The 25,942-nt window shown below is 38.2% G+C and overlaps 1 protein-coding gene across 4 annotated transcripts in view; it reads left to right on the forward strand.

The window, feature by feature from the left end:
• The window catches only part of KIAA1549 (KIAA1549 ortholog), a 130,801-nt gene extending 105,296 nt beyond the window's left edge, over positions 1-25,505 (forward strand). Inside the window, exons 12-21 of one of the 4 annotated variants that reach the window (XM_087968484.1) lie at positions 1,663-1,787; positions 2,860-2,874; positions 6,395-6,600; positions 8,361-8,584; positions 9,739-9,883; positions 13,931-14,224; positions 15,052-15,104; positions 15,992-16,137; positions 18,382-18,536; positions 22,253-25,505. In XM_087968484.1, the coding sequence (XP_087824610.1) occupies positions 1,663-1,787; positions 2,860-2,874; positions 6,395-6,600; positions 8,361-8,584; positions 9,739-9,883; positions 13,931-14,224; positions 15,052-15,104; positions 15,992-16,137; positions 18,382-18,536; positions 22,253-22,507 (1,618 nt within the window). In that variant the 3' untranslated portion in view covers positions 22,508-25,505. Of the gene's footprint in view, positions 1-1,662; positions 1,788-2,859; positions 2,875-6,394; positions 6,601-8,360; positions 8,585-9,738; positions 9,884-13,930; positions 14,225-15,051; positions 15,105-15,988; positions 16,138-18,381; positions 18,537-22,252 lie in introns of all 4 variants that reach the window. The other 3 variants (XM_026692977.2, XM_087968485.1, XM_087968483.1) reach the window with 3 other exon arrangements.
• The last annotated feature ends 437 nt before the right edge of the window (positions 25,506-25,942 follow it).

A 25,942-nucleotide genomic window follows, 5' to 3' on the forward strand; every position in this document is an offset into this window, starting at 1 on the left:
GGTGTCAAACTCAAGACCCGCAGGGTGCTTAGATCTGGCCTGCACTGGAAACAGTGCAGGACCGGCCCGGGATTCCTTTGCCAGCAGCCCTTCCGAGCTCCGTTTTCCCTGGCAGAGGGTTGCAGGAGATCGTTGCAGCCGGAAACAGAGCTCGGGAGCCCGTTTTCACTGGCAGAGCGCCCGGGCCACCAATGGCGCCCCCGACACAAGTGATGTCAAGCTGGCCATGCCCACCCTGCCCACCCCTTAGATCAAACACAACCTGATGCGGCCCTCAATGAAATTTGACACCCCTGGTCTGTGAATCATACATGTTAATGGATGCAGTGGAAGGTAGAAGAAAATTTATTTAAAGGAGAAAGAAATATGTTAGTTCTACATATCTCTTTAATTAACTCAGAGAGAGGTAGTTTAGTGTCATGGATAAGACTAGAAACTGGGAGACCTGGAATTCTAACCCTGTTTTAAGCATGACATCAACAGGATAATCTTGGGCCAGTCATTGTCTCAGCCCTTGGAAAACCAATAACAATCTATTCCCCAAATTCTCCAACAATACTGCAGAGATTTGTCCAGAAAACCTACAGGAGGGATTCAAAGGCCCAAATCTCTCCCTCTCCCTCTCTTTCATGGACTTTATTTGAAAGCATATAATAATGCATTACTGTGGGTGAAATGAAGCATTGATTAAAATTCACACTCTTTAGTAACCTTATATATCAGGGATCCCCAACCTTTTCGACGCCGCTGCCCGGTTCCAGCGTCAGCTGGCGCGCTGGCCCGGTTCCGGCGCAGCTGGGCGCCGCCATCTTTTTTGACGAAAATCACTTCCGGTGACGTCACCGAGCGATTTTTCGCAAAAATGAGCGGCGCTTATGCTCGGTGAGCTTTTTCGGTAGAAATGGCTTTCTACCCGGAAAGCTCACCAGCGCTGGCGCCGCCATCTTTTTGACGAAAAATTGCTTTTTTACAAAAAGATGGCGGCGCCCAGCAACCAGCGGCCCGGTAAGGCTTGTTCCGCTGGTTCGGTACCGGTCCGCGGACCGGCGGTTGGGGACCCCTGTTATATATGATACTCTATTGTTTATTATACTAGCTGATAACCTGGCTTTGCCTGGGGATTTATTTATCCCAAACTTGTATTAGACAGGAAAATCCTGTAGTCAGGACTCACACTGTTGTACTGTCTCTTGTGCAGCGTTGCAAGTCTTCTATTCCTCTCCTCGAGAGTTTCTTGTATATGCTGGTGTTTCATTTTTGTAGAGTTTGATTGCACTTGGCCAATTGCCTGATGTTTCCTTGGAGGGCTGAGAGGGAGCCCCCTTGTGGAGTACTGTGAAGCTGTTACCATGGCAAGTCCATTGTGCTGTACAGTAGAAGCCATTTTAAGGCATGCACACACCCTGAGGTAACCCCCACAGTATTTGTTTCCAGAGAGTAAGTCATCTGTGTACCAAGTTTGGTTGAAATTGCTCAAGGCGTTCCAGAGTTATGCTGGAACATACACACATAAAAAAAGAAAGACAGTATAACCATGAAATATACCATTTAACAACAACATCATCATCATCAACAACAACACCAACAACATTAATAATAATAATAATAATAATAATAATAATAATAATAATAATAATAATAATAATAATTTGGTATATACAGAGTTTCCCCTTCTGATGCTGATTCCACAGTGAGTGAGCACTCGAGTGGCCGAGATACAGGAGATGAGAATGCAAGACCTCAAACAGCTGCTAATGACGTGAAATCTCATAGAGTTAGCAAGACTGGTAAGTTACATGCTTTTATGTAACAATAATTTATATAAATACCTCTTCATAAATCATAAATATGTGCTACAAATACTGAAACAGATTGATATTTCTCCTGACCATCATTTGCAAAATACATAGATAGGTCCTTGGGTGGTGGTGGTGGGTTTTTGTTTTGTTTTTTTGCATTAATTTTAAATGCTCAAAGTCTTCAATGGATGCTTATATATTTGACTTTGTCCAAAAAAAATTCTGTTCTGGCTATGCTATGCGAGTTCATTTTAACCATAATTCCACTTGAGCAAATAGACCAAGGATACTAGTTTTCTGGTAAATTTGAATCCTTTTAATTTCTTGGCTAATTTTGTTAATGAATGACTACTAAGAAATCCTGTATTTATTTATGCAAATAAATGAGAATATTGTAATGGTAACTGTACAAGGGTATAATATTCTGTCCAGAACTTTATGGAGTAGATCTTCAAAACCGCATTAGAACATAAGGCATTTAGGTAGTCATTAACTTACAAAAAATGTTAAACTATTAATTTACAACCATTCATTGAACAACCATTCGAAATTACAGCACTGAAAAAAATGACTTAGAAGTAGGATTTGCAGTTACAACTTTTTCAGCATCCCTATGGTTGCATGATCAAATTTGACAATCAGCATGTACTTACTATGACTGCAGTGTCATATGATTACCATTTGCAACTTTCCCAGCTGGCTTTCAACAAGCAAGTTGGTACAGGAAGCTGAATTTGCTTGATGGCCACATGATTAACTTAACAACTACAGTAATTCAATGAGCCCTGGCAAAAAGGTCATAAAACTGAGCATAACTCACTTAAAAACTAGCTTATTTAATAATGGAAATTCTGATCCCAATTGTGGATGTAAGTTGAAGACTGCCTCTACATCCAAATTATTTCAGAAGGGTTATGGTATATCCTTGGCCAAACTGTACAAATAATTTCTTTGTGTTAGCTGCTGTCTTAGAATCCTTCTCAGTAACATATGACTTTCCTATCATGATTTGGTGAATTATAATGATATCCTTTGTTTTATTTTCTCCGGATGCTATCAGGATTAAACAAAGTGGGTAAGTTTCAAAAAGAATATGAAACTGGACCTAGCTAATTAAAACATAGAATGAGATCTTTATAGAAGTAAATGTAATAATTTTCATTTAGATGTCTTTACTGTGTAAAGACATGAAACAACTTTACTCTAAATAAATATGTCTATTGGCTCATCAGCAAATTGTCTATCCTTAGCAATCTTCCGTGATTATGTTCAGATCTTTCATATGTTTAGCTACTTAACTGAAGTTGAATTTCAGATATTGTGCATGTAACACCTATGCTTGACCCATATACTTCTCTTTCCAGCATATTATTGCATGATGCTTTGCTAATGGACGAATTTAGAAAGGCAAGGTAGCTGGAGAGGGCATTTCTTGTGTGCTGTGTCTCCGCCATTCAGATTGCTACTCTTGCACAATTTAGCAGGATTAAGCTATCTGTAGGCCTGAGACCAACAACCGAGGCAGCTTCCCAAAAGGGGAAGAGAGTGAGAAAAAGAGATTATCAAAGAAAACATGCCTGAAAGAAGATAAGGGGAATGTCAGAAAGTGGGAACAGGTGGCCCCACTTAACCAAGGCCCCACCTGAGTTAAGTAGCTAGGCATATGAAAGATCTGGACTTTAGGCTCTGATCCAGTTCTGTTTGCTTAAACCCCTTCCAAAAAATTAAAATGTGCCCTGGACATTTTAAAATATATTCCTAGAGAAAAGTATTTGCTGTGGTTTTATATGTGCACTCATGTGGTTTGACCTCGAACAGGCAGCTGTGCATAAGTTTTCTCCCCCTGCATTTTATCTAAAGTGAACTTTAAAAGATTCTTAGAAGAGCTTCAGCTGATTTCTGTGAGGCTACAGATTTATGAATAATAGTTGTCTGAATAGAGGTTTTTATATGTAAAGGAGAGGTTTGTAGAGGATCTAGCTTTCCATTATCATGGAAAACAAAACCTTAATCCTAAGCCTCTGGACATTACCAGATGTTCTTGTTACTGTTAAAATCGTATTCATCTCTTGACGATAATCTTTATTGCTTCATTTCAGCCAGTCATTTAAGACTTCTATATAAAATGTTCTTTCAGATATAAAGCTAAACCATAACTTAAAGGTTTTTTTTCCCCTCCCCTTGGTGATTTAACTGCAAAGTGAAAATTGGAAACACTTGGTTCTATATTCATTGAATCCTAAACTGCGACTAGTTTAAATTCTGTGTTTTTTTTTTAAATAATTCAGCTTCATAAAGTAATAACAAGTAGGTTTATTTTAATCAAATGTAACCTAAGATGTCATGCTTCTGCGGTTTGTTAAAAGCAAAAGTTACGTTTCTGGCTTTGTGACCATTTCAAAAAGTGAAAGTTAGAGGCCATGTATAGAATGTTCCTTTCCATAGTAAAGCATGGTGTCACATTTTGCTGAGATAGTCGGCTTGCTCTTTTATACTTTTTAATCTTCTTTTGACATCTTCTCAGCATGGCCAAGCATTACTAGAAAAGTCACGTGTCTTTTACTGGCAAAATCTTATAATTCTAGGAAAGCAATAAAATGTTGGCTTGGGGAGGCATTTTGAATACAGTTAATCAAACTTGTACAGATACATGAACTTGATATTTATGTTGTAAATTAGCTACTACCTCTGGCAGTTGTTCTGTTACATAATATAAGAGAACATTGCAGACAGAGGGAGGGAGGGAGGGAGAGAGAGAGAGAGAGAGAGAGATGAATAGTAATTGCACATCTCATTTACAATAATATATAAACTGACAGCAAACAGCACTCTTTACTAGCACTGACGACATTACCTATTTATGGTAATGAAACGTCTGCAAGAAAACAAGCAAGCTCAGAGAGCATAAAGAACCCCTCAAAAAATAAATAGTACCATGGTTATTAGGGTAGAAGTAATTTTATTTTTATTTCCCACTAATCTCAGCAAACTGACAGATATTTGTGAGTAGTTTCTTTTATTGTAAGTAATAACCTGTTTCCCCCCCCGCTTCCCCCTGCCCCAGGGGTTTTGGTTTTTTCATTTTTTTTTTTTTTAAAAAAAAGGGATTGTGTTGTTTTTTTTTTTTTTTTAAAAAAGTTTTTTTTAGCCAGTTCTGACAGGTTCTGGAGAACCAATAGCGGAAATTTTGAGTAGTTCAGAGAACTGGTAAATACCACCTCTGGTTGGCCCCGCCCCATCTATTCTCTACCTCCCGAGTCCCAGCTGATTGGCTGGGTCTTCTTTTGTTGCCCTGCACAGGAGAATGGAGTTGGAAAGCAGGTTAGTGGGGTGGGGATGAATAGGGATTTTACAGTACGCTTCCCCTGGAGTGGGGTGGAAATGGGGATTTTATAGTATCCTTCCCCTGCCATGCCCACCAAGCCATGCCCACCAAGCCACACCCACAGAACTGGTAGTAATAATATTTGAATACCACCACTGATTGTGGGTTACAAATTCCATCACCTTAATTGTAGCATGTAGGCTGGGACATACAGATAGTCCTTGACTTACAGCCATTCAGACAGTGATTGTTTCAAGTTACAACAACAATGCTGAACAATTGGTGCTTAAAACTGGTCCTTCTGGCATCCCTGCACCTCAGTGGTATAGCATCTCTGGGAACCCTTCCCTAACCCTTCACTGCCTACTTGGGCAGCCTCCCACCAGTGGTGGGATTCAAATTTTTTTACTACCGGTTCTGTGGGCGTGGCTTGGTGGGCATGGCTTGGTGGGCATGACGAGAAGGACTGTAAAATCTCCATTCTCACCCACTCCAGGGAAAGGATACACCAAAATCCCCATTCTCTCCCCACCCCACTAACCTGCTTTCCAGCTCCATTCTCCTGTGCAGGGCAACAAAAGAAGACCCAGCCGATCAGCTGGGACTCAGGAGGCAGAGAATAGATGGGGATGGGACCAGTCAGAGGTGGCATTCCGAACTACTCAAAATTTCTGCTACTGGTTCTCCAGAACTGGTCAGAACCTGCTGAATACCGCCTCTGCCTCCCACACTCTCTCATGTTCCCTCACATTCTGTTCATGACCCACACCCTCACATAGCCCCTGACTATGACCCACACCCCCACATAGCCCCTTACCCAGCAGCAGACACTTACCTGCTTGCTAGCCTTGGATTTAAAACTTCCTGCTTTCTCCCTGCAAACTTCCCACAAGTAAAGTAAACAGGGAAGCCAGCTGGAATGGAAGGGAGGGAGGCAGGAAGGAAGGAAAGAAGGAAGGAAGATTTCTGATGCTCCCTACCAAGAAAAGTCAATGGGGAAGCTGGCAGGAGGTCAGAAATCACTGCTTTTTTGGTCAAACATGACCATTCTGTTTTTCTGTTTGGGTAAGGAAACTACGAAACAATGACCTAACGTGGCATAGGTTGTCTAGTATTACATTATTATTTTTTTCTAATTTCAGTGATACTATTCAAATCATGATTTGCTTTTTGGTCCAGAGCGTTTTGTAATTGTCACGTGCCCTGGGATTTGACTATGTTTATTAAACCAATACATTTTTCTCTTTTTATATTTTTATTTGTAACCCAGGCCCTCCGCAGATCACTAATGGAACGGAGCAGCCATCTTCCGCCTCTATCTTTGAGCATGTGGACCGAATGTCACGATCCTCTGAAATCAGTAGAAGAGTCCCTAGCAAGATCCAACTGATTGCTATGCAGCCTATCGCCATGCCTGCAGCACAAAACCAACCCCTTTCTGACCGAGTTGCTGAAACCAACAAAATTAATAAGGAGGTACTCTCCACTTTCATAGCCTCTCCTTTCATAGCATTCATCTGACGAGAAGAGTCTGTTTAAAATGAAGCCAACACAAAATTATAGAAATACCTGGAAGAAGGAGATATTTTGTTTAGAACTAACAAAAAATTAGATAGGCATCAGAAATGCATTTCATAAATGAGAGCCCTAACTGAGAGGGATCTGTTCTTCTATCTACTCTGCCTTGCATCCCTTGGCAGGAAGAGAGTGACCTTCAGTGAGTCCTCTGCCACTTTTTCCAAACTATAAGTCTCAGGATTCTTTGGGGGAAGGTCATTATATATATTTAGGACTGTGCTCCTAGGCAACTCTGTGTCAAGCCTAGCTATTTCGGGGTCTCCTGTGGCTTTTTAAAATTTTGCTCCATAAAGTAAAGTTAGCCTCACCTTGATGCACTGTGCCAGGTGTGACTGTGGCTTCTTCAAGATTAAAAAAAAAAAAAAAAAATTTTTTATTTTTTTTTTTTTTTTTATTTTTTTATTTTTATTTTTTTTTTTTTTTTTTTAATTTTTTTTATTTTTTTTTATTTATTTTTTTTTTTTTATTAATTTAAAAAAAAAAAAAAAAAATTAATTTTTTTTTTTTTTTTTTTTTTATTTAAGTGAAAAATTTTTTTTGAAAAAAATTAAAAATTTTTAAGGAAAAAAAAAAAAAATCATTTTTTTTTTTAAAAAATTTTTTGGAAAAACCATGACCTGGATGACTGAGAATTTCCATAGACATGTAAAAATAACTTGGACAATGTCTCCTGTTCTCAACATCAGTAGCTTCTGTGAAAGGATAATCAAGCATGAATCCTAGCCTTGTGAATGAAGCTGAAAACTAGGGTATTTTTCTTTTTAGATTTCCCATGTGCAGAAAGTTTGTTGCTGTAGTTTCTTGTATAAGATTGCCTTCATTTTTCTAGGATATTGTGCTCTGGGGATCTTTTACATACGTCCGAGTTCCCAAATCTATATGTTTTTGCTACACTGAAAAAAAAAAAATCACATAGTCATACTTACTTGTTAAATCTACAATCTACTCTCTCACTGAGTGATTATACTTAGATATTTGACGGTATCCATTATGTCTTCTTCAAATGGCCCCCTAATTCAAATGCATTAGACAATTGTTAAATGAGGGAGAGAAAGTTGATTTCAATTCCTGTAATAGCAGATTCTGTGAAACAAGATCAATATTTTAGTAATGCAGATGAAAGTAAGAAACAACAAAAATAAATGTTGTTTCTCTATACGATTAACTACTTCGCTTTTGTCTTGTCTCAATGAGGTTTTGCTGTAGTTGCTCTTCAGGCAGCAATGCAGGAAAATTACCTGTAATCAGAAGAGATGTCCAAAACAGAGATTCTCCCACATAAACACAGGCATCGTTCTTATCAGACTGATAATTCTTAGCTTTATACAAGCAGTCTTTTTTACAGAAGCTTTTTCCATAGCCTGGATTCTCTCTGCTCCTATGCCTTTACGACAGGTTTCAGGAGATGCAATTTGCATGCTGTTTGTCATGCTCTTGTATTAATATGCTGTGCTCTCTCTTCTTCTGATTGTCCTTGCTGAATGAATCATACAGGGCACGATTTTTCCCCCCTACCTGAAGTTATATTCTGGCAAGCATTCAATATTTTCTTTTCATCTTTTCCTTCTCCTGTCTAATCCATTTTGATCATGTCAGAGGAAAAGCACCATGTTCCAAAAGAGGTTTAATGCATCTCCCTATTTTTATTTTCTTGAAAGATACAAACAGCTCTGAGGCATAAATCTGAGATTGAGCATCACCGTAACAAGATCCGGCTACGTGCCAAGCGTAAAGGACATTATGAATTCCCAATTGTGGATGACGTGGTTATCATCGATACCAAAGAACAGCAGCAGATGTACCGCAAGGCACAGATGCAGATAGATAAAATCTTGGACCCGAGTGGCAACATGCCAACTGTTTTCATAGAACCCAGGAAGAGGTAAGTTGGAGAGAGTGAAATTCATTCCCATCAATTTAGAAAATGTGGATATTCCTGAAAATATTAAGAAAGTATGTTAAACTATTTTATGTCAGATTCCTAAAATATTAAGAATGTTAAAATATTTTGTGTCATGTTTCATCTATAAATTTCTCACTTGGGAAGGTACAAGGAGAAAAGAAATTAACAGAATATACTGGACAATAAAGGCTGTGTGTTCCTTTTCTTGAAATTTGCCTCCCAAATCTGCCAGGGTCTTCAGTTTTCTTTATCATGGCTTCTCCCTGGTTAATATTAAGATGTACAAATGGGAGATCTATTTCAGGTGCCTTTCTTTCTGGTGAAAAAAAAGCTGGCATTTATTATCAACAAGGCCCTTTTAAAGGTGTAACGAACCTTCTTGGTTTTTGGAAACAGATGAATGCTATTCTGTTTGATAGGGCCATCTATTGTAATTTATTTCCCTGGCTTTGTTTTCTGTTTCTGCATTTTAATAAGTTAGTTTTGAAAATGTACATCATATCTTAAATATGCTTGCTCTTTATTTATTCGTATTCTATACTTAGTTTGGAGAGGAGGCAGGATAAACTGATTAAAATGAATAATCTATTAATGTTTTCTCAAATCAGTGGCCCATATAAAATAAGTAAAGAACATGTAAACACCTGCCAAGATACCACCATCATTTTTGCCTTCATTCCAGTCTTTAAAAACTTGGTTCATTTTACAATAATATCTAAACTAGGCCCATCAAATGGAAAACTAAATGAGTGTTCTGGTTTATTTATTCAAATTTCAGATGATGATGATTCCCTGGACAATTTGGATAAGTGAGAGCATATCACAATTAAGCTTGTTATTTATTTTATGTTTATTCCATTATATTATTCATGTCCACTCATCTGCCAAAACTTTTGCTGCAGTTGCAAAAACAAAAGCAATAAAAATAGCCTATAAAATGGGAAGTAGCAGTAGGAATAAAAACTCTAAGCCAAGCCATTCTTAGATAGATTGCCTTAAAATTTGAAGAGGCTTAGATAAAAGATGTTTCACATGCTACAAACTCTTTGAGGTAATGTTTCATGGTATTAAGAACACAATTTAGGCAATGCTGGCAAATCTTAAGGCATTTAAAGAAACTATTTGTTCTTTAGTTCCCGGGCAAAACGATCCCCAAAGCAGCGTCGGAGGCATCAGATGAATGGAAGCCCAATGGATGCAGACAAGGACAGGCTAATCACAACGGACAGTGATGGCACGTATAAAAGGCCTCCGGGTGTCAACAACTCAGCCTACATTGTACGTTTAGATTTTTAGGAAGGCTATATGTGATAATGTATCATAACATCCAACTTGCATGTAAATGTTGCATGACTGTATGGTGACGATTGTTAATGTAAACTGGTTTTTTCACAGTTATTTGAAGAGCCTCGATTTATAGACGTGTTCTCAAATCTATTTCCTGTCTTAGAAGGGAAGGCATAACTAGACTCAAGAAAAGGAGTTTCATGCACTGGGGTACCACTTAGACTTGGAAGCCTATGTAATCCACAATGTCCAACCCCTTTGGTCAGTGCAAGAATTCTAATTAAAACATTGGCTTACCTGCTATTTTCAGTGAAGGAGAAGTCCTTGGTAACAGCTTTCAATTCTTTGTTTTAGAATCTGTAGCTTAAATTGGTTATTCCTGACCTGTCTCATTCTCTCGTGTGGCAAAATCTGAGCTGCCTTCTGAGTGACAAACTATTTGAAAAGTGCTGTCATATTTCCCCCATTCACAAGGCTGAGTTCCAGTGCCGTTAATCTCCCTTAGTAGAATTTACCAGTCCCTAATCTTACTTGTCCTTCTCCTAACTAGTCCAGGTTTTTTTTAACCCTTCCCATTTTTAGCTACCACTGATCAACACTTCTTTCCTCCTACAGCATTCAAAGTGAGGTGCAATCATTGCAGAACGAAGTGAACAAATATAGCCTAAATTTTTGAATTCTGCTTTGATTCAACCTAAAAAAAAGATATTTGCTACTCCACTGATTCATACTCGGTTTACAACTAACTTCTTAAATGTTCTTTTTCACAAGTACAGTTTCTAGATCAGATATACTGCACTCAGAATTTATTTTTATTCTGATTCCTTAGCATATAACTTTGTATTTGTTCCATAATTCTTAGCGATTTCTCTAATCTATCAAGATTGCTTTGAATTGAGTAAACTTGGGTATTAGGGTATTTTTTATTTAAAACAAGTTTTATTAATTTTCAAAACACACAAATCATCATTATCCATTACATGTTTAAACCTTTTTCCATTATAAATTTAACAAGTCAGATAAACTATAATTCTGTTTTAAACCATTTCCATATAAACATACAAAAACCTCTTGTCCAATTTCTCTTTACTTCTCTTTACTCTTATTCAATTTCATTATTATTATTTCATCTATTTCTTTCTGACTTAGTTACCATTATTCTCATTCTATATTTCTGCAAGGTTTTATTAATTCTCCCCCCCCCAAAAAAAAAAACATATACACACAACACATAAAACATAAAAAAAAATCTTTTTGGAAAGTAACTTGGACCCAGGTATCTCTCTCTTCATGGACTTCAATTATATTCATGCTCATCTTACATATCATTACTTATTTTATTTACCATTCTAAGCCTTCTATATTAACTTCTCCACATATTTCACTCTTCTTAATTCTATCTTAATTAATCATCTTAATTTGAGTCATTATATTTGTATCTTTTGTCCATTCTTTATTGTCCCTTTGTCTCGTTCTTTATAAAAAAAAGAAGTTTCTCCTGAAATCACTAATCAGAGTATGATGCCTTTCTATCTCCCCCTAAATTAATCAAATTAACCTTTAAAATAACGGCCAATACCCAATCCGATTTTGCTTGGTACATTCTATCTAAATGGTACATCCAGAGTAATTAAATACATAGTTAAACAATAAATCTAAATATTAAAAACAAATACTATAATAGAAATTTTATAATAACATCAATACCATAATCTTATTAAACTCTTTAATTAAAACTCAATATTCTAAACCTCCCTCATATTATTAAATTTTAAAACCAATCATTATTAAACATTTCAACATTTTAATCTCTTATCAACTCTTAAACCATTTAAGTTTTCTATTTCTAATACAATACTACAATGTCATCTTATGTACCTTGCAAAATCTTTTTGAAGAAATTATACTTTATCCTTTATCCCTAAAAAGATTCCTTTTTTCCCATTTAATTTCAAAACTTTGTAGCTTTTCTCCACCTTTTCCCTTTCTTTCTTCTCCCAACAAACCTTTCTAACCCCCCTTCTTCTAGCCTCTGCCTTACTGGCTTCCCTTCTCTGTCGTGTTCCTTTTCCTTTTGTTTACTATCATTATATTGATTTTGCACCTTATTTTTCCCTTTCTTAAGTGTTTTTTAAATCTTAAGTCCTTTATTTCTCTTCCTTTCACTCTTCCTTCTTTCTTGGTCGAGTTCTGAAATTTATTAAAAATGGCTTCCTCTCCTTCTTCTTCTGCTGTCTTCATCTGTTGTAATGTTTGTTGATAGTTAATAAGCGCCATTTCTAAAAAAAAGGAAGGCTTCTTTCAAACCAGCTTTACCATTTTTTTTTGCTTGTTCATAATCTTTTCTCAGTTCCTCAATAGAAAGAGCCATTATAAATCTTTTCTTTTCCCCTTCTTTCTTCTTACAACAACCAGAATATTCCAAAGAAAAATAAAACAGTCCCAAAGTTATCAATCAGTCCAAACCAAGGCAGAGTTCTCACTTTCTCCTCCTGGGGTAGTATCAATCAAAGAAAAAGAAAGTCCAAATCTGTTTCTTAAAATCTTATTGCAATATATTTTAGTCTTCAAATCCTTAAGGCATCTCCTCCAACAAAGTCTTAGCATACAAATATATATTTTTTAGTCCTCTCTCTTCCCACTCATCGCTTAAAGCCAGTTTTCACCTAAAAGAAATAGGTTTCTTAATATCCACTTATTTATTCCAGAGGAAAAGAGGGTAAGCTTTCCTTTCAGCACCACCAAACTGCCGCTTTTTTCCTCTTCTAGAAGGTATCATTCAGAAAATCATACTTTTCAGGAATTTTGTTAAATATGTCTTAGAGTCCTAGGAACCAAGAAAAACTTTCTCCTTTGAAAAACTTTCTCCACTTCCTCCTGCGCATTCTTACCCGGCTGCCAGCTTCTTTGTGGCGGCCATTACGGACCGCCGCTGCACCGTCTTGGGAAAAGGGGGTTCTGCCGGCCGGGAGGGGGTCTGCAACACCCCCAAACCCCTCTCCGGATCCCCTACCTTCAGCTGCCCCTGCAGGGCAGCCTAGCTCCGAGGGTATTTTTGAATGATCTGCAAATTTGATAACTGTTCTTTCTTCCTTGTTATTCGAACTGTTACTAAAAATGACTACCAATGTATCACCTCACTGGGTACTTCCCTTTACTTTGGTAAGGAATCATAGCTGAGTGTTCCTTGAATAAGATTTTCAAACCATTTCTGTATCTACTTCCTTCTCGTGTTATTCAGCCCATATCCAATGAGCTTACTAATCAGAATGTCACAAGGAACTTTTTAAAATGCTTTGCTGTAGTCTTCCTTCACCTTCCTCCCATATTTAAAAAGTACACAATCCTAAAACAGTTCTGGACATATAAATTTTCAGCCCAGGACTGCTATATCATCATTATTTCTCCATAAACTGCATGGGAAGATTAGGAGAAATGGTTGGCTCGTTGCTCAGCGAAGAAAGCTTCAACCTGTATATACTAGAAGTATTCTTACTTTGGGTTGAATTTATATTTACCGACAAAGAAATCAATTCAACACAACAAAAAGGTTGTTGTGAAAGTGACTGCCTGCGAAGGATCCTAGATTGGGGCTGAAAGGCGAAAGCAGATGTAGTATGCTCCGTCCCATATTTGGGTAGACAAGGTTGCCCTGATAGATCAGTCTCACCGGGGGGAAAAAAACACTTATTCTTACTTTGGTTTTCACACTATGCGGTATTCATGCATACTATGTGGTATTCAGTTATCTGCAAATCTTATTAATATTATTTTCTGTAATGTGCAAAATTTAAAAATATTACCAGCAAGTAGTTGAGGTAAAGATTATGGCAAACATACAATCTTCAATTGATATCTTGGGTACACTGTCATCAGCTCTCATCTTTGGAGAAGGAGATACTGTTAATGATACTCAGAATATGCACAATAAAGTTTGTCCAATGTAATACATAGATGTTGTTATGACAAATAATATCACACCCAGATAATATTTAGATAATGTGTGTGTTCTTGTTTCCCCATCTTTTTTTTTTCCAGTCTGATCCTGACCTTCCTGCAGATCCCCAGACACCTTCTTCAACTGAATTGGGAAAATACTCAGGCCTTCCTTCCCATGCTCTCCAATATGTCCCTCCTCAGCCATCGATTGAAGAGGCCCGGCAAACAATGCATTCTCTCCTGGATGATGCCTTTGCCCTGGTGGCTCCTAGTACCCAAGCATCCATCACCCATCCTGGAGGGTCAGGAGGACAGTCAACGAGCACTCCTGTCCGGGCTCCAAGGGATACCCCGAGCAGTCAGTGGGGGTCACCCTACAGCCAGGCTCACACAGTTAGTAGTCTCATTGATGCTCATCTCAAGAGCTTCCTTGTGAGAAAGAATAGTTCCTTCTGTCCTCAAGAATTTTTTTTCCTTCTTCTTCTTCTTCTTCTTAAAGGTATCCTACATTTTCTGCTTCTCGGCATCTGTCCAATTGTGTCAGAGCTCGGAAGTTAAATAAAATTAGGTCTCATTAGTAATTGGATAGAAGACATCTAGGAAATTGCCAGGCTATAAGTTAGACTAGACAGTTAAAAAAATGCAACATTACTTATTTACTATTAACAGAAAATTGAATGATTAGGTCCTCGTGGACGTCAGAAATTGAATTCAAGGGCATCTGCATTTATGCTTTTTAGTTGTTAGTATTTAATTTTTTGAAAATACGCTTATTAAAATCTTTTATTTTATTTTATTTTAACCCATTATTGTTTTCTTGTATTTTATTTATATAACAGTGTTATCTTTTCTTTTGCTAAGATTGCCATTTTTTGAATATCACTAACTTTTCTGTCGTACAGGGTGAGGAACTATGGCCCCTTTACAATTTGTAGACTTCAACTTCCAGAATTCCTGAGCCAGCATGGAATTATGGGAGTTAAAGTCCACACGTCTTAAAGGGACTATATTTCCCCACCTTTGCTGTAATAGGATCCTTGATTTGCTTCTATAACATGCTGCCCAATTTTTTGATTTGATAGAAGTTTTCTTAAAGTGTTCAATATTTGGAAATATTTTATTCTCTTAATTTTCCCTTTTGAGTTCTATTTTACAATACCCTGATTATTTTAGAAGATATAGTTATGGTTTTTTTTCCCTGACATATGGTCTTTTTTCAGAGATACATGGATTTTGGGATGACTCCACCCTCAGCTCCAGGCCTACTGCAGAGGTATTTGCTAGTTATTTGATTGGTGTATTTACAGAAGAATTATTTCTTTTTCTAAGAATACCTCTTCCTTATTTTGAACCAAATTTCAAGCTTGGTAGAAGGAACAAGCCAGAGAACTCCACTTACATAATTTGGTCCTTTCTCATTCCGCTAGCATCTAGTTAACATGTCTTTTGATGCATTTCCTTATCTTTCCAATGATGACATCTAGAGAACTGAGACATATGTACACAAATGCATCTTGTAAATGCATGGATAGATAACTACTTAGAGTAAGTACAACACATGAAGTGTTAATACCACTTTATAATGCTTTTTATAGAGCAACAAAGATGATTAGGGACTGGAGGCTAAAATATATGAAGAACGATTGCAGGAACTGGGTATGTCTAGTTTGATGAAAAAAGGACTGGGGGTGACATGATAGCAGTGTTCCAATATCTCAGGGGCTGCCACAAAGAAGAGGGAGTCAAGCTATTCTCTATTCTTTGTGTGTCCAATCACACTTGGCCAATAAAAAATTCTATTCTAAAGCACCTGAGGGCAGGACAAGAAGCAATTGGTGGAAACTAATCAAAGAAAGAAGCAACTTAGAACTAAGGAGAAATTTCCTGACAGTTAGAGCAATTAATCAGTGGAGAAACTTGCCTCCAGAAGTTGTAAATGCTCCAACACTGGAAATTTTTAAGAAGAGATTGGATAAATGCTACAGGGTTTCCTGCCTAAGCAGGGGGTTGGACTAGAAGACCTCCAAGGCCTCTTCCAACTCCGTTATTCAATTCTATTCTATTCCATTCTATGTAAGACTGAAGTAGTACAAAAAACTTATTTATGAGTGAATGAATGGATGGATGAAGGAATGTGTTTCATTGTTTTTCTACTAGCAGGCAAAACCTTGGATCTGGGTTTCTTCCACCTGTTGAATTAATGCACCCAGATTCGCAGCCATCAGATGTCCAATATTCCACTCGAGGCATCTACCCAGAGGAAATGCCATCAGTGGCACGGCCACGACCAGTTGGAAGCACTGCAGGTAATGATTTTTAAGAAATCCGTATTACAAAGAGTCTTATCTGCTACAAAATATTCACAATTCGATGGTTAAGTTAGACCCTAAACCTAGACTATAAAGGAGAGACATGATTAGTCCCCTTCTCATCTTAGCTCAATAAATTGTGCGCCAGGACTGGGAAGGATCTGGATGATAAACTATACAAATGTTGCACTCCCAGCAAAACAATTCCTCTAAGCCTCTGTGTGAAACCTTTCTATATTTGGGGGATGGATCTACTTTTTGTTAATCCAACTCAGTAGTGCAGTTCCAATGTATGTATAAATCTATAGTTGGTTTGCATATAATAATGATGAAGAGAAAGCAATAAAATATTCAAGAATGTTCATAATTCCAAATATCAGAGATTTTCCTTCATCCAAATTCCCCCATGAGGCCTTTTAGTAGGAAGACAACTGTAAAAGATGCAACCATTAGCTGGAGAGGGTAGGGACAAAGAGTATGGGACAATTTTGTTCTTCCCTTGTAAGAACCATGATATTTCCTTCCCACAGAAGCACCAGGAAATATGCCTATAAGTGCACATAGATAGAATTAGCTTGTGCACCCTTCCAGCATGTTTTTGATTTATTACATGAGGAGATGACAAGGTTACCTCAGGAACTAAGTACTTCAACTGCCATTTCTAATCTCTCTTATCTATCAGAAACCAGACCAAGTGAAAAGTGTTAGATTTGCCTTTCCAGACGAGGGCATATTTTATACACACATATAAAAACAATGATATGTATGGCATCATATTTATGAAAAGCAGCGTGCATGGCTGTAAACCCTTGTTTGGTTGTTGTTGTTTTCCCTTTGAAAGTACAGGTAGTCTTTGACTTACAACAATTTGTTTAGTGATCATCCAAAGATACAACATCACTGACTTATGACATTTTTCACACTTATGATCAGCTTCCCATGGTTACGTGATCAACATTCGGATGCATGGCTACTGGGTCGTATTTATGATGGTTGCTCTATCCCCTTTCAGACAAGCAACGTCAAAGGGGAAGCCAGATTCACTTAGCAACTGTGTTACTAACTTAACAACTGCAATCATTCCCTTAACAACTGTGGCAAGAAAATGGGGCAAAACTCATTTAGCAAAATGTCTCACTTAGCAACATAAATTTTGGGCTCAAATGTGGTCATAAGTTGAAGACTACTTGTCGTGTTTCTCAACCTGAGCATGTTGGCTGGAGAATTCCTGTAATCTAAGTCCATATATGTTAAAGTTGCTAAGGTTGAGAAACACCAATTTAGAATAAACAAAAGAATGTTCAAAATCATCCCAAGTTAAGATCTGAGTATGTTTTAAAAGGTAAACAGGGAAAAAATGTCTGTGCATTAACTTAAACAATATCACTGGGTATCGTTTGTATAAAATTAGCGTTAGAAACAATTTAGGACTTCAGCCTCATTCAGGTCAGTATTCCTTATTCCAGGAGACAGTCTGTAGAAGCAGCTAAGAGAGTTTCAATACAGGCAACCAAAGTTCATCCCGCAGAGCTCCCTCAAAATAAGTAAAGCCAAACATTTTACCATGGGGGATTTTGTGTGTGTGTATGTGTGTGTAGCTTTTGGGGTGGTTTTTAAAAGTGAGATCTTGCAGAGATTTAAAACTGTAACACTGCTGCTCGAAACATTAAGTGGCATTTCCTCATTTGTGTGGGGTTTAAAGGGTAAAGGTTGATTTCATCTCAGCCCCATCTTCCATTCACATAAGAACATAGATATGAACTCTTCTTCCAAAAAGTGGATTCTGCTTTGACCGTGCAGCTGAGTATCCTAAATTAAGCAAATATTTTCTTGTATTGAAGGCAAATTTCCAGCACTTTGAAGTAAATTCTCCTAAACTGCACATAAATGATGATTAAATATTGATAGGTCAGAAGTGTTGCCTTTCTGACCCTTTCTCTTCCCCTCTTCTCTGCTCTACCATGTTTGCCTTCAGCATGATCCTTTAAAAAAATATCACACAGAAAATACCCTCCACTTGGGGCGGGGGGAACCACATTGAAAAATTTGCATGCAATTTTTTTATTTATTTCTTCTAATTTGTCAATCTTTCCAAAAAAGTTAATTGAATAATCCCACCCCCCCGAGCCTCATTTCTTTGGTTATGTCTTACTTCCACAATCCCTGTTTCTCTGATTGTTTGCCCCTCACTCTTCTGATGCTGCATGGTAAGATGAAAACAAAACAATATTTGCTTTTAAGGTTCTCAGATACAGCACCTCACTCAGGTGGGAATTGCTAGCAGGATCGGAGGTCAACCAATGGAGATCCCCTCAGGCAGAGCAGGGCATGGCCAGCCAGGGGAACAAGGGTGGCCCCCATACCGTGGAGAGGATGAATTTGCTAGGAGAGAAGCAGTGAGTACTGTGCTTCGTGTTTGAATAGTTTCTGAAGCAGTCTTGTGTTTCCTTAATTCAATTTTTTTAGTTGCTTCTCTGTTTTTTGTTTTTTTTTAGCTGCTGCTTTTGTCTTTTTCATATTTCAGCCCTTAAATCTCTGCTTTTTATGTCCTTCTCTTACTCGGTCTTGGCTCCCGTCCTTTATGCCAAGTTAGGCAACCTATTATTTGTCCTAATTAGCACCAGCCAACACTGCATCATCTAGGGAGCCTCAGGTTCCCCATTTCTCCTTATGCTCTCAGTGAAGATGGCTCGTCTGAACACGTCTTTCTGAAACCACTGGCTCTGTCAAACCTCACACCTATCTGAAAAAGAGATGAAAATCGCCTGGTTGGTGTGACAGAGTATTGTGACTTTCTATCGTTGGAAAGACATCAGATGAGACTGAAAAGGTTTTTTAGTATTACAAAATATAAGCCATGTCTGGTTGTGTTCTTCTCTGATGTTTTATTTTTGCAAGCTAATTCCATGGGTGCAAAATCCTGATTTTAGAGCATGGCTTTCTCATTGACATGCATGTTTGAATTATCATGAGTTCTTCTTTATCCCTCCCTATAGGGTAGGGGTATCTCTCATTCATGTTCCTTACATGCTTGCTGTCTCCTGTGTCAAAGACACAGGTGATAGTTTCCAAACACATCAAAGGTGTTATGATGGAGGCATTGTTGCTAGTATTTGTATTCCTTTCTGTTTAGCTGCTGTCTTCTCTAATCAAATAGGTTTTATATATATTTGGAGGACTGTCAAAAGTTACTTGACTCAGGGATAATATTATTGTTAAACACTCTGTGAGCAGTGAAATTTCAGTCACACCACTGTCCTTTATAAAAGGCAGAATGATTATTTCTCTGTGCCATAAATTCTTTTCAGAATTTGTCATAGTAAGCTAGTGATTTTATACATCTTATTGTCTATTCTTCCCTCACTAAAGTAAGGTAATTCTGAAATATATTATTGTCAGCAATAGTGGTATTTTTGTACCTTCCATTCAATCTCTGAGTCAAAATTTTACTGTTTGGTTTACGAAAGAAATAGCAAGACTCAAATAAAAATACAAAACCTAGGCCTTATTTTCAAAAGGAAGAGTTTAAATTCTAAGTATTGCTGACAATCATATATAAGAAACAATAGTTACTCCCACTTTTGCTGCTTTGAAGTAAACTTCTAGCCAATTCTGTATTACCATATATAATATGAATTTAACTGATCCAGTGCAATCTTGTATGATATTGTCATACAAAGAAGGGGTAGGAAGGGGATTTGCAAGACCTGCTACATACAAAAACATACAGCCTTGTTTAACATAGTTTGAGTGGGCAGAAAATTGACTACAATTAAGACCGGTGAAATGGGCACTGAATTTTCTGGACCCATCACCTTAACTCATGCTCTAGGCGCCCTATAACGCTAAACTAAAAACCTTCCAAATTAATTGGCAAATAGTGGTGCCCAGGTTGGTGAGGCTTGTGCCTTGACAAACAGTGAAGAAATAAGAGATCTTAGATAATAGACAGACCAAAACTTAGTTCATTGACAGTGTACTGGGAGAGTCCAAGTCAGTTATTCTATCAGTTTGTGTAGAATGAAAGAAATTAGCTGGTGCAGAATCTTTGGATTAATCAGCAAAATCCATTTCTCTTGTTACTTTCCTTTCTAAATCTGGCAAGTTACGTTTTCTTCTGTGGTTCTCTCAGCAGCTTCTTTCTTTCAGTAATGTAAGGTAGTGTTTTCAGTTTTATCCCTAATATACTCGTAAGAGCCAGATCTGAAACAGGGCCAAAATATTTGGCAACCTAAGTCAGTGAACAAGTTAGTTATTTCCTGCTTTCTATGCACAGAAGCTGACCTAATTGTTTGTTAAATTTTATTACATTTTATTAAGTATTGGTGAGAGGGGTTTCACTTTCTGTTTCACCTAAGGGAGGCCAAGCAAATTACAAAATTAACATAGCCCCTGTAGCTCTATCCCTCAACATGGTAGACAACTAAAGCATCAAGAACTGCCTGGCTTCAGCCACTGCTTCTGCCTCTGGCCAGTCTTGATATATACAGTGCTCCGAAAGATAGAATTAAATTCCTCCCTCTCACCTGCAGATTCCCACTGGAGTAAACCCTTGGGTGCTTGTTTTCCTCTATCGCAGCACTTAGCCAAGTCTGTCTCTTCTGCATGCCATTGCCATTGTTAATATTGTGGCCTCAGTGTTTCTTTGCAAGCCCTTCCTTCCTTCCTTCCTTCCTTCCTTCCTTCCTTCCTTCCTTCCTTCCTCTTTACTTATTCAGCTCAAGTCTCACCATTTTAATGGATCTATAGATTCCAAGGGGGTAAGTCTCCTTTTTGAAAGTACATGCAGCATTGTTTCGTTGGTACTGATTCTGAAAACTGTAATGTGCCTATAGAAGAGGCTTCTTAACCAATTGTCCTCCTGATATATTAGATCAGGAGTGTCAAACTTACATCGTCACGGCGGCATCACATGACATATCAGGAATTTCTCCCCCTTTGCTAAACCGGGTGTGGGCGTGGCCAACGCGTGACGCATCCGGCCGACAGCCCGGGAGTTTGATAACCCTGTGTTAGATCAATTTCCATGAGTTGAGGACTAGGGGAATTAAAACCTAATACATCTAAAAGGCATCAGGTTGAACACAGTTGCTATAGTCCACAAGGTTATGAAATACCTTTAGTTTGAATAAGTATGTATTTTCTTTTAATCATAAATGCACATGAATACAAAATATGAATTAGATGGCTAATAAAGTAAGTGGTGCTTGTTTCATCACTGTGATTAACTTTTGAAGCCAGTGTGCACTATGACACTTAAAGACTATTGTCTTTAAGCTATTGTGGCATAAGCTTTTGCAGACTTAAAATCCATTTCGTCAGATTCATGAACTCTTTTCTTAATGTGATGAGTACAGTATAAACTTACATGAGTATAAAAGGAAGAAATGTAAAGCAACAAAATCAGAAAACTGGACTTTAAAAAAATCCATTTCGTCAGATTCATGAACTCTTTTCTTAATGTGATGAGTACAGTATAGACTTACATGAGTATAAAAGGAAGAAATGTAAAGCAACAAAATCAGAAAACTGGACTTTAAAAAAAAACTATCTGTGACATTTCCAGTTGAGCTTTACATGTATGTAAAATAAGTGTATCTGTCAGTTCAGAATAGAGGTAGTTCTCATTTAGTTGGGATCAGCAACTCCATTGTTAAGCTGAATTAGATGCTAAATTAAATCATGATAAAACTTACTTCAGTTTTCCTTCCGTTTACAGACCTCATTAGATCTTAAAGACAAGGATTGGTCACAAAGTTACTATTTCACCACTGTCATAACTGCAAATGGTCACTGAATGAGCCAATCACTAAATGAGGATTACCTGTAAGCTTTTATTCCTTTCATGAAGTTTATTCTAACCCATAAAATTGTATGCCATGTGTTATCGTTTTCATGGCAATAGAGCTATCCTTTTGGCAACCATCTTCTAACATTTGAGGAATTCTAGAAAGAGGCCAGCAAGACCAAATATTCCTCTAAAAACCGTTTTTTTATTTCAAATCAAAGGAAGACTTTCTGCTTTCTCTGTCCCTGTATCTTTTTCTGTTTTTCTCCTGTACCTTTTGGTCTTTAAGCTGAACCTGGAATAATGCTCTGTGCCTTTCCCTAGACACATACACCTGGACATCACGAATATTGCTCCTCACCAGTTTTCCAGATGCCGCGGAATTCGGCTCGACTGCCTTCAGCTCCACCTGTTCATCTGCCAGCCAGCAACCAACAGGGCCCAGGGCTTTGCTACAACACCAGCTCCACTGAGGACCTCCAAACAGGACATTCGTCTGCCTCCCTCATCAAAGCAATCCGAGAGGAGCTTCTCCGGCTCTCTCAGAAACAGACCATTGTACAAAACTTCCACAGCTGATTTGTTCTGTCCTTGCAAATTAGCCAATTATCTGCTTCCTGTGGAAGCTTGAATTGCAGGAAAATCAGCAAGAGCCTGCTGTTCTTCTGTCAGAGGAGTAAACATGTACAATACTAGGGATCTATGAAGCAAGAGAAAAGAACTCTTCGGCCAGCAGCTGCAGCTGTAGCGCAAGAGAGATTTCTGCGAATGATAAAGTTGGGAAGACTCAGCAAATGTTTGACAGACAACCATCTTTTAAACTTTCTACTTTTAAGCATTTTGGCATTATAATTGTACTTTGACTAGGAGTGTTCTTTCATAATTCTGATCCGGAAATTCATATGCCGCAAAGAAGGCAGTACTATCCTCTAAATGACAGTCATTTGAACATGCCAGCCCTTGATTAAGGGAAGAAAGGCACCTCAGATTAGTGGTAGGTCTTGAGTGGAAATCTCTGGCTGTTGGTGGGGTTGGTGGGGGGATATATACTTCTGACATGTTTCTTTTCACATACAATGCAAGTGGTATTGTTCCTGTGCAAACAATTACTTTAATTAGACCATAGTGAGTCGTCTTGAAGAAAGGACTTGGGGAAACTTGCTAAACCAAGAGAATAATCATTGCTTAATATTGCTTCCAAATGGAGCCAATCTTTGAACTTTTCTTGTCTTTCTTCTGGTGCTGAAGCTTCAAAGTGTCTCTTGATCCTGATGTTTGCAAATGTAAAATGAAGGCCTTTTTAAAAAAAAAAAACAGCATGAAGACACAAACGAAGGAAACACAAACGAATCTCATTTATTCAGGCTGGGGAAACCATTTAATCCTCTTTTTAGAAACTGTACTTGGCACGAATAGGTTATTGATGGACAAGTAGCAGATGGCTCAATAAGTGGAGAGACACATCCAGGGCCATTTCACAAGTGACGCAGAGAACATTAAATGTGCATGATGATGGCATTACTGTACATGAATTATTTTCCCTTGGGCTCCCAAAATCCATGCGGGAAATCTATCATGGATAATATTTAGCAGACATGTGGGTGGCTCCAGTTTTTTCTTTTTCCTTTTCCCTTCCTTTGGAAGTGGATGCTTCTAATCTGAAAGGTTGTAATCATATATGATCAAGATTTGAACTGCCAAATTGCAGTCAGCCGGCAGTCAGCAGAAGTAGCCTGCAGTACTGCACTCTAACCACTGCGCCACCGTGGCTCACTTAGTATGACTAAGTAGTTATTTCAAAGAGGGTCACTAGACTCTATGGGCAAAGGTAAGCCAAGCCCAAGAGTTCTGCTCTTTTCTGGATCAAAATATTTGAACATTTTCTCCTGAAATGTTTTCTCAATTTTACTTCCCACGAAGTAGATTTCCTTTTCTTGAAAAATGATTGCAAATAGATCAGTATAGACCTGCACATCCCAAGATGTTTTCTTAAATAGATGATTCACTTTCAAAAAGGGTATATATAGCAAAGGGTGTCAAACTCGATTTCATTGAGGGCCGCATCAGAGTTTTCTTTGACCTTGGAGGCCAGGTGAGCACAGCCAGGGTGGGAACGGACAGCTTGATGTCACTCGTGTTGGAGATGCCTGTGGTGGCTTGATGCCTGTGGTACCTCTGCCAGTGAAAACAGAGCTCAGGATGCTGTAACGCAGTGGTGGGATTCAAAATTCTTTGCTACCAGTTCTGTGGGCATGGCTTGGTAGGCGTGGCAGGGGAAGGATACTGTAAAATCTCCATTCCCTTCCCACTCCTGGGGGAAGGTTACCACCAGTTCTTTGAACTACTCAACATTTCTGCTACCGGTTCTCCAGAACTGATTAGAACTTGCTGAATACCACCTCTGTTGTGAGCGCCTCCTGTAACTCTCTGCCAGTGAAAATGGAGCTCAGGCAGAGGGTTGCAGGAGGCTGTTACAGCCTCCTGAGCTCTGTTTTTGCAGGCAGAGGTACCGCGGGCCGGTCCTTTGCTGTTTCCAGGGCAGCCTCGTGGGCCAGATCTAAACACCCCGTGGGATGGATCTGGCCCATGGGCCGTGAGTTTGACACCCCTGGTATAGCAGTTTAAAATGGTTTGTCATAGTGAGCAAATTAGATACCAGATGTTAATATAAAACTCACTTTCCAGTTGCATTCTCACTTGAATTTTATAATGAATGCCTAGGGCGTACTGTACCTGTTTAGACAGAAGCAGTGGCATTCTTGCTGAGAAAGAAAATGCATGCTAACAAATCTAAAACTGCTGAAAAGGCACTTGCGGTTTACCTGTAGGGCACCTGGTACTGCACATATGGTCCTATGAATTTGTGCAATTTTTTTATTTTATTTTTAAAAAGCATAACATTTTCAGCACCCCTAGGTATACCCCTGGAAAACCTCAGTGCACGAAGGTACTCTTGAGATCACTTGCAAAAGTTCTTCTAGGATCTGAGATTGAGGCTACAGTTTGGATGGCTAAGCTTTTTGTTCATTTGCCAAAGGTCATAAATGTAGAAATGCTACCTGCTTTTTGTACAAGGAAAACCTAAGGAGACTTAATGGTTTAAGATGGGCTGAACAGAAAGCCAGCCTGAGTGGTATTGTGTCACCAGCAGTAGTTCATCATATGCCACACACTGCATTCAGATCTTAACAGAAGTGAAACTTACAAAATTAAAATGACAAAATTCTATTTTAGAATAACAAAAGCTTAGTTTCATCATTAGAAGCAGTCTCTGCATTTGTACGTATTGCTACTGATACAGTGGTACAGGCCATCCAGGCACTAGTTCTTACAGGATTTTAATTTTACTGTTTGTTGTGAGATGTAATTTACTGTCATATAGACATTGCTTTAATTATAACCCACGTAATATGAGTGAAAGTTCTAACTAAATTATTTTCTTTGTTGGAGTGTATTTTACTTCTGTTCTTAGAGTAAATTAAAGCTAAAGCAGTGGCATAAAGAATTGTCTGAGCAGGGGTGTGACATCAGTGCATTTACATTCTTGTGGATACTAATGAATGGTTTTATGATGTTACATTTTGCCTACCTGATCCTTGAAATTGCATTTCTGTTATGCAGTTTGTCCCTCATTCAAGAATGTTTTCCAAACACTGTAAAATCAGCATTATTACCAGCAGGATTTAAGTTAGTCAGGATCACCTTCCCATAAACCTCAATGGGATTATAGGTACTCCTCAGTTATTGTTAGAAATTGGGATCAACGTCTCCATCACTAAGCAATGCAGTCATAAAGTGCAATGTCACATGACCATGCCAACATGGGGTGATAATTTTGGAAGTCCCAGTTGCTACCTAGGCAAATCCCACTGCCACATGATTGCCATTTCTGACTCCCTAGCTTTAGTCTGATGAGATCCATGTCAGACCTAAGCTCAAAGATAAATGACAAGGTGAGATCTAATTGAATTCTGTTCTTTATTTGCTTATACCTAATAGACAGATTCTAGTTAA

This window comes from Notechis scutatus, chromosome 6 (genome assembly GCF_049901735.1).
Source record: "Notechis scutatus isolate UNSWTSFEM ecotype Mainland chromosome 6, rNotScu1.2, whole genome shotgun sequence".
NCBI classification, from domain to species: domain Eukaryota; kingdom Metazoa; phylum Chordata; class Lepidosauria; order Squamata; family Elapidae; genus Notechis; species Notechis scutatus.